The sequence below is a fragment of the Rhincodon typus genome, chromosome 4 (genome assembly GCF_021869965.1).
Source record: "Rhincodon typus isolate 14 chromosome 4, sRhiTyp1.1, whole genome shotgun sequence".
Lineage (NCBI taxonomy): Eukaryota > Metazoa > Chordata > Chondrichthyes > Orectolobiformes > Rhincodontidae > Rhincodon > Rhincodon typus.
This window is the reverse complement of record NC_063335.1, coordinates 26,200,129-26,209,841: the sequence shown is the minus strand read 5'-3', so window position 1 is coordinate 26,209,841 and position 9,713 is coordinate 26,200,129. Positions and strand designations below refer to the sequence as shown.

At 42.2% G+C, this 9,713-nt stretch overlaps 1 protein-coding gene across 1 annotated transcript in view; it reads right to left on the bottom strand.

Moving 5' to 3' along the window:
* Window positions 1-9,713, bottom strand: part of eya1 (EYA transcriptional coactivator and phosphatase 1) — a 198,080-nt gene that overhangs the window by 153,977 nt on the left and 34,390 nt on the right. The window contains exons 4-6 of the mRNA XM_048595676.1: window positions 7,715-7,778; window positions 6,811-6,956; window positions 6,491-6,613 (exon numbers count right to left, since the gene is read on the bottom strand). Of these exons, the coding sequence (XP_048451633.1) occupies window positions 6,491-6,613; window positions 6,811-6,956; window positions 7,715-7,778 (333 nt within the window). The remainder of the gene's footprint in view (window positions 1-6,490; window positions 6,614-6,810; window positions 6,957-7,714; window positions 7,779-9,713) is intronic.

Below are 9,713 nucleotides of genomic sequence, written 5' to 3'. Positions count from 1 at the left end.
TTCCCCTCCTCGGTGGTCGAGAACGCCCTCAACCGTGTCTCCCACATCTCCCGCACCTCATCCCTCACACCCCGTCCACGCAATAAAAACCAAAAAAGAATCCCCCTCGTCCTCACGTACCACCCCACCAACCTCCGGATCCAACGCATCATCCTCCGACACTTCCGCCATCTGCAATCCGACCCCACCACCAAAGACATCTTTCCCTCCCCACCTTTATCTGCTTTCCGGAGGGACAACTCTCTCCGTGACTCCCTTGTCCGCTCCACACTCCCCTCCAGCTCCACCACACCCGGCACTTTTCCCTGCAACCGCAGGAAGTGCTACACCTGCCCCCATACCTCCTCCCTCACCCCCATCCCAGGCCCCAAGAAGATTTTCCACATCAAGCAGATGTTTACCTGCACATCTGCCAATGTGGTATACTGCATCCGCTGTACCCGGTGTGGCTTCCTCTACATCGGGGAAACCAAGCGGAGGCTCGGGGACCGCTTTGCAGAACACCTACGCTCGGTTCGCAATAAACAACTGCACCTCCCAGTCGCGAACCATTTCAACTCCCCCTCCCATTCCTCAGACGACATGTCCATCCTGGGCCTCCTGCAGTGCCACAACGATGCCACCCGAAGGTTGCAGGAACAGCAACTCATATTCCGCTTGGGAACCCTGCAGCCCAATGGTATCAATGTGGATTTCACAAGTTTCAAAATCTCCCCTCCCCCTACCGCATCCCAAAACCAGTCCAGCTCGTCCCTGCCTCCCTAACCTGTTCTTCCTCCCACCTATCCCCTCCTCCCAACTCAAGCCGCACCTCCATCTCCTACCGACCAACTTCATCCCGCCCCCTTGACCTGTCCATCCTCCCTGGACTGACCTATCCCCTTCCTAACTCCCTACCTACACTCACCTTTACTGGCTCCATCCCCGCCTCTTCGACCTGTTTGTTTCCTCTCCACCTATCCTCTCCTCTATCCCTCTTCTATCCGCCTCCCACTCTCTCCCTATTTATTTCAGAACCCCCTTCCCCTCCCCCTTTTCTGATGAAGGGTCTAGGCCCGAAACGTCAGCCTCTCTGCTCCGATGATGCTGCTTGGCCTGCTGTGTTCATCCAGCCCTGCACCTTGTTGTCAAGGAAGGGAGGGGCTGGGTGGCATTTTTGCTTAAGAAACACACTACTGCTGTAACTAGGGAAGATATTTCTGAAAAATTGTCCAGTGAAAACATATGGGTAGAAATTACCAATAAGGAAGGAAAGATCACTTTGATGGGATTGTGCTATAGGCCCCACAATAGTAAGAGGGAAATTGAGAAACAAATATGGAGGGAGATCTCAGATATATGTAAGCATAATAAGGTTGTAATAATGGGGGATTTTAATTTTCCAAACATTGACTGGGGCTACCATAGTGTTAAAGGTTTGAATGGTGAAGAATTTGTCAATTGTGTTCAAGAAAATTTTCTTTATCAATATGTGGATGCTTCTACCAGCGAGGGAGCAAAACTAGACCTTCTTTTGGGTAATAAGGCAGGGCAGGTAAAAGTGGGGGAACACTTTGGGTCTACTGATCATAATTCTATTAGTTTCAAAATGGTTATGGAAAAGGATTAGCCTTCCATAAAAGTTAAAGATTTTAATTAGAGTAAGGCAAACTTTAATGGTACGAGACAAGAACTTTCAAAAGTTGGTTCGAGCAGACTGTTCGTAGGTAAAAAGGACGTCTGACAAGTGGGAGGCGTTCAAGAGTGTGATAAGAGTTCAGAGGCATTATGTTCCTGTTAGAGTGAAGGGTAAGGCTGGTAAGATTAAGGAACAATGGATGAATAAAGATATTGAGGTTAAAAGAGAATCTTATTTTAGATATAGACAAATTGGTTCAATTGAATCTCTTAATCAATATAAAGAGTGTAGGGGCATTCTTCAGAGAGAAATCAGGAAGGCAGCGAGGGGATATTATATAGCATTGGCAGATAAGGTTAAGGATAATCCAAAGAGATTATATGAATACATTAAGAGCAAGAAGGTAACTGGAGAGATGGTAGGGCCTCTTAAAGATCAAGGAGGTCGTCTTTGTGTTGAACCCCAGGAGATTGGAGAGATACTAAATGAATATTTCACGTCAGCTTTTACTGCGGAGAAAGAAATGGACTCTAGAGAATGCAGAGAAATAAACTTTGATGTTTTAAAAACAGTTCACATTACAGGAGAGGAAGTTTGGGAGGTCTTAGAGAACATAAAGGTGGATAAATCTATGGGACCTGATCTAATGTATCCCAGGATGTTGTGGGAAGTAAGGGAGGAAATTACGAGACGCCTTGCAGAAATATTTGCATAATCTATAACTATGGGTAAGGTGCCTGATGACGGGAGGGTGACTAATGTTGTACTTTTTTTGAAGAAAGTTTGTAAGGAGAAACTGGGGAACTATAGACCTGTGAGTCTGACTTTGGTTGTGGGTAAATTGTTGGAGGTGATTATAAAAGATAGGAATTATGGACATTTAGAGAGGCTAAAAATTGATTAGGGATAGTCAGCATGGTTTCGTGTGAGGAAAATAGTGTCTCAAAAACTTGCTTGAGTTTTCTGAAGTTACCAAAAAGATTGATGATGGCAGTGCAATAGACGTTGTTAATTTGGATTTTAGTAAAGCCTTTGACAAGGTTCCATGTAGTAGACTGATTAATAAAGTTAGGTCACGTGGGATTCAGGGTGAGCTTGCCAATTGAATACATAATTGGCTTAAAGGCAGGAGATAGAGAGTAATGATGGAGGGTTGCTTTTCGGACAGGAGGCCTGTGACTAGCGGTGTTGCACGGGAACAGTGCTGGGTCCTCTTCGTTTTTCATTTATATAAATGATTTGGATGCGAGTATAGAAGACATGGTTAGTTAGTTTGCAGATGACACGAAAATTAGTGGCATAACAGACAGTGAAGAAGGTTTTCTAAGATTGCAAAGGAATCTTGATCAAATGTGTCAATGGCTGAAAAACAGCAGATGGAGTTCAATCTGAAATAAATGCGAGGTATTACATTTTGATACAACAAACAAGGGTGGGGCTTATACAAGTAATGGAAGGGCCTTGGATAGTATTATAGAATAGAGGGACCTGGGGTGCAGGTACATAATTCTTTGAAGTTTGCGTCACATATAGACAGGATGGTTAAAAAGGCGTTTAGCATGCTTGTCTTCATTGCTCAGTCCTTTGAGTACAGGAGTTGGGAAGTCATGTTGTGGTTGTACTAGACATCATAGAACATAGAACAGTACAGCACAGTACAGGCCCTTCGGCCCATGATGTTGTGCCGACCTATTATCCTACTAAGATTAATCTACCCTGCATACCCTACATTTTACTATCCTCCATGTGCCTATTCAAGAGTCACTTAAAAGTCTCTAAAGTATCTGACTCCACTACCACCTCCGGCAGCGCATTCCACATACCCACCACTCTCTGTGTAAAGAACCTATCTCTGACATCTCCCCTATACCTTCCTCCAATCACCTTAAAATTATGTCCCCTCGTAATAGTCATTTCCGCCCTGGGAAAAAGTCTCTGACTATCCACTCTATCTATGCCCTCTCATTGTCTTGAACACCTCTATCAAGTCACCTCTCATCCTTCATCACTCCAATGAGAAAAGCCCTAGCTCCCCCAGCCTTTCCTCATAAGACCTGCCCTCCAGTCCAGGCAGCATCCTGGTAAATCTCCTCTGCACCCTCTCTAAAGCTTCCACATCTTTCCTGTAATGAGGTGACCTGAACTGAACACAATTGGTGAGGCCTTTTCTGGAATACTGTGTCCAGTTCTGGTCGCCTAGTTTAGGAAGGATATTATCAAGCTGGAGAGGGTTCAGAAGAGATTTACCAGGATATTGCTAGGTATGGAAGGTTTGAGTAACAAAGAAAGGCTGGATAGGCTGGGATTTCTTTCACTGGAGCATAGGATAGTGTGGCAACCAGAATTGCACACAGCATTCCATCTGTGGACTAACTAATATTTTAAAAAGTTGAAAGAAGACTTCTTTGTTCCTATATTCCACACCTTGGCTAATGCAGGCAGGCATCCTGTATGGCTTTTTCATCACCCAGTCTATGTGCGCTGACACTATCAGGGATCTATGGATTTTTACACCATAGTTCCTTTGTTCCTCAGTACCCCTTAGGGACATACCATTCATTGTTTATATCCTTCCTTTATCAGACCTCCCAAAATGCAGCATTTGCACTTATAAGGAGTAAATAATATCTATCACACTGCTCTCCCCAATTTACCAGCTGATCAATATCAGACTGTAGCCTGAGACCATCCTCCTCACTATCAACAACACCACCAATTTTTGAGTCATCTACAAACTTACTAATTATACCTTCTATATTCACATCCAAATTGTTAACGTACATAAGCAGCAAGGAACGCTGTGGTACATCGCTGGTCACAGGCTTCCAATTACAAAAACAACCCCCCACCATCACATTTTGCCTTCTATTTGCAAGCCAATTTTGGATCCAGTTGACCAACTTGCCTTGGATCCCAGATAACAAGGTGTAGAGCTGGATGAACACAACAGGCCAAGCAGCATCAGAGGAGCAGGAAGGTTGATGTTTCGGGCCTAGACTGGCTCTTACTTTTGGGACCAGCCTTCCATTTGGGACCTTGTCAAAGTCCTTACTGATGTCCATGTAAGCCATATCAACTGCACTACCCTCATCAATATATTTAGTCAACTTTTCAAAAAAACTCAAATTAATCAGACAGAGCTCTCTTGAAAAATATCTGTGCTGACTAGCCCTGATCAATCCGACTTTCCAAGTATTGTTTAATCTTGTCCCTCAGAAATTTTTCAGATAATTTCCCTACCACTGACATCAGACTAACTGGTCTGTAACTGCTCAAATGTTATTAGTCAAGAGGGATGTGGAATAAATATCCTTTGTTGCTACATGGTCTTTAAACCTGGGTAATCTGGTGGTCTTACAAATCGAAAGAAAGCAAAATCATTTTGCAGGATTACCAACTGCATCCACATTTTAATCTTTCCTAACGGTATTTAGGAATAAGAGCAACTAATCACAATTGCACCTAGTTGCATTGTCACTACATTGTCTATTTTGAAAAAAATATTGAAATGTTTCTTTTCACACACATGACTGTAAATTATAACATGACCAAGGCTTTACATTATTTGTTCCTTTGCATGTGAACAGAGAAGTACATGAAAATATATTAAGCTTTCTCAATCAGGTTGCATTTCAATGCTATGCTTAATGCTTGCCATTTACTCCCTAACAACAGCATTACTTTGTGCATAAAAACACCTTGGTATAGGTACAGGGGTGATGAAAACAAATATAATATTGGTGGCAAACATTTGGGCCTGGATTTTCATTTGAGTCAGGAACTTCTCTGGTATGCCAGACCTGCCTCAGGACAATGTGTTCCAAAAGGCAAGATCATTTTCTGGGGCCGTGTGGTAGGTAGTGCAGGATGGAGTGGGCATGCTGTCCCAGTACACAGATCAGAGGTGGTCACATCAGCTGCCTAATGCCGAGGCAAAGGGTTCTTTGTTTCTCTGAGACTTAGTTGTTTTCTTAAATATTAGGTCTCCTTACTCTGAGCCTATATCCCTCACCCATTCCACATACCTATAAATACCAATTTATGATCCATTTACTTCAATGGCCCCTCATACCTTCCATGCCAACCTATGTCCCCATGCCAAATCATGACTCCCTCACCCACTATACTGCAATTAAACATATTTTTACATCTATTATAGTGTTCACTGCATAAAAAAGTTCCACTCATAAAACCCCATTCAAAATATTTAAATCCATGCAAATGTTTAATCCCCTATAGAAACAAACACAATTGTAGTCATAATTCCATAAAGTCAACTCATCCATGAATAACATTTCTAAGCTGTCAAGCCATGCACGCATTATGTCACCTTCTCCCATCACCATGATAAGCACAGGATGTGAAGCGCAGTGCAGCTTATTAACAATATAGTTATAATTTTGGGTTATCATTACAAATTGTGACTAAGACAGTTAGAAGACGTTTTCTAACTCTCATGGACAGAAGCATACAGTTCCTTATCAATTTTTAACCATTTCAACAACTTGACAGTTCTCGAGCTTACAACCCCCTTCATTGAGGACGTCTCTAAAGTCCTGTAACTTCACACTGAGCTTTCACTGACTCCAATGAAGATGGGCTCTGTTTGAACTCAGCATTAAGTTCACACGGCTCTGCTGAGTTTGGGATTACCACACGTGGGAGTCACGTCTTGCCCCAGTTCTGTCACGTCCGCAATAATAGGATCTGTCAGAAATAGAATGGGAATTCTGAATCAGGGTTCCACCCATTACTGTGGAAGATCCCTGGAGAGTCTGTGAAAATCCAGGCCTGGGTCTTTGAAGTTGCATACGTTAGTTAAACAATACAGCACAATGACATCGCTTAAATCACAAAAAGAATGACACAGACCTTGCATTTGGTAACTGTAAGGGGCTTGGCCTGGTTGAGGTGCACTTAAACTTGAACCATAACTCAGAAATCCTGTTTGGCCAGGAGACTGTGATTGTGTCAATCCACCTTCAGTCTTGATGCCTGCCCATAATGTACCAACACTGGTTAGTGATTTCAGATCTGCAGGTTCTTATTCAAGCGTATCAGAAACAGAGGAGTTACAATTTGATAAAATTTATAATTCTAAAAAAAAATTAAACATTTATTTGTTTTAGCTGTTTTCAATCTTTTTGATTATTTAAAAAAAAATTCTATGAAAAAGGAATGTATCTGTTTACCATAGGATGGGATTCCATAATGTTGTCCTGATTGTGGATATGTTGCATAAATTGATGCTTGCTGCATTCCTGTAGCGTATGGTGAGTGTCCATATGATGCCATGGTTTGTGATGAAGGTGTAGGAAGAATATGTGGGTATGACCTGCTGTTTATGACAAATAACAGACAAAGAGCAGAGATTTACAAATGATTACAGTCTATATAAATGGGAACAAAAATGAAGTTGCTGGAAAAGCTCAGCAGATCTGACAGCATCTGTGAAGGAAAAAAGTGTTAACGTTTCGGGTCCAGTGACCCTTCTTCAGACCTGAAACGTTAACTCTGTATTTTCCTTCACAGATGCTGCCAGACCTGCTGAGCTTTTCCAGCAACTTTGTTTTTGTTCCTGATTTACAGCTAATGCAGTTCTTTCGGTTTTTGCTATACAAATGGGCATCAGCTATTGATTTACAGCTAATTCTACCACTTAGATGTCTAATTAAAACAGTCCATAACTAATATACACTAAAGAAATGCTGGAAATCTGAAACAATAAAAACAGAAATTACTGGAGAAACTCAGCAGGTCTGGCAGCATCTGAAGAGAGAGAAAACTGAGTTAACATGTCAACCTTTCTTCAGAATTTCACTTTTTCTTGGATAGATGCTGCCAGACCTGCTGAGTTTCTCCAGCAATTTCTGTTTTTGCTTCAGATTTCCAGCATCCACAGTTAATAACTAACGTTATTCTGTCGAGGTTTAAATTTGTAAATGAACAATTTGGAGACAACGATCAGTTCAAGACATGGAGACATACTTTCCACACAAGTAATGAAGCTAAAATATGTTGGAAGAGAAGAAGCTTGTTATGAATTTAAATTGCATTTTTTGCTGCATGCTTTTTAAAGAATAATAGAAATCTTACTTGGAAGGATAAATCTGAGGAGAAAAGTGATGAGTTTGTCTTGGGCTAAAGCCGCTACCGATTGCTGTAGAGAAGTAAATAAGGGAGAGGTTGGTTACAGGATACATTTATTGTTAACATAATTCTGAAGGCTTTAGAAATGTTTTACTTCAGTCATCTTCATTAATGCCTCTCAACAATTTGTTTATATTTTAACTGATCTGTAATCTAGCAAAAGTTTTCATTCGATTCTGCTTTTCCATCAATTTGTGTAATTTGCAAAGGCAGTCTTTCTTGTTGTTTCTCAGTTTTGTTTCCATTCACTCCCGAGAACAGTGGGGCACAGCAAAGCTAAACTGTAATGCTGCTCTCAGCTGACACAGTATCACATGTTCCGGCTCAAATCATGGAATAGCTATCAATGACCGAGACCCTGTAAAGCTTCCATCTTCACCAAGGCTCACAGCACTGGATTACTGCCTAACTTTCACTTGGCATTGAATGATGTCTACAGGGAGAATCCTGCTGTGCACTATCTGATTCAACTAAAACTTAAGCTAACCCTGTCTCTACTTCCTTAGCTCCAGCATGCTAAAGTCAATTACAGCACCATTTCAGAAGCTAATTCAATACTGGTGAATTAACCAATACAGTAATATTTACTTTTGCTAGATAGGGCTCTTGTGGTGCAGTAGCAGTGTCCCCACCTCTGAGCTAGGAGACATAGGATCAAGTCTCACCTACTACATAGGTGAGTAATAATATCTCAGAACAGGACGATTAGAAAATATCCCAATCTATGTATTGATTTGTGTCAGTTGTTTCTTAGGGTAGTGGTAGTGTCCCTACCTCTGAGCTGGCAGATTTGGGTTCAAGTCCCACCAGAAGTCTCTGAATGGGTTGATTAGAAAAATATCTGCAACTGTCAGTTCTACGGGCTACTGTGGTGCAGTGGTACTGCCGCTTACCTCTGAGCCTGGAGTCCTGGGTTCAAGTCCCAACTGCTCCATTGGTGTGTGGTAGCGTGTCCAAAGGTATTTTCTCATCAACCTGCTCAGGGATATTATTACTCACCTCTGGTGCTGGGTCACCTGCTTCAGAGGTAGGGACACTACTACAATGCCACTAAAACCCTCGATAGCATCCCTGAACAAGATGATTAGAAAATATCTACGTCTGTTAGTCTGTGCCTTGTGTCGGGCTTAGCATCTGAACGGAACAATTGTTGGAAACTGCATGCTTTCTACCGATAAATTTCAATTCAAGTGTTTCACAGTGTTAGAATTGGGTATAAATTGACGGGCAGATCACCGTCTCGTTACAGGACTTGCCTGATCTGAATTAATGGAAACAAAAATCAGGAGCAAGAGGTTCTACAACAGGAAGGCAATCTGTTCAGCAGTTTAGTCCCAAACAATGGTGGAAATGGCCCCACTGGACAGAAAATCATGGACTTCATGCACACACAACATGGATAAAAGCTTGGACATTGGAGTGGGATATGAAATCCAAGAAAAATTTAAGCACGTCAGGAAAACGCCGATTTGTACGTTAACTGCAATGCAGTGGGCTGCTTGTGACTAACCCCTCGGGAAAAGCAGGTTAGCCACAGTACATTAATAGGTCAAATGTAGTGACATTAACATAGCTTTTCAAGTTTCATTTTGATTTTGCTTCCTTGAACTCACCATTGAAAGCAAGCTGAGTACACAGTGACAGAACAAATTGGGAAAAAGGTATTGTGGCTTTCCAAAAGAAATGCATTTAGAAGACAGAGATAGTAGGAACTGCAGATGCTGGAGAATCCGAGACAACAAGGTGCAGGGCTGGATGAACACAGCAGGCCAAGCAGCATCATAGGAGCAGAGAGGCTGACGTTTCGGGCCTAGACCCTTCATCAGAAAAGGGGGAGGGGAAGGGGGTTTTGAAATAAATAGGGAGAGAGTGGGAGGCGGATAGAAGAGGGATAGAGGAGAGGATAGGTGGAGAGGAAACAAACAGGTCGAAGAGGCGGGGATGG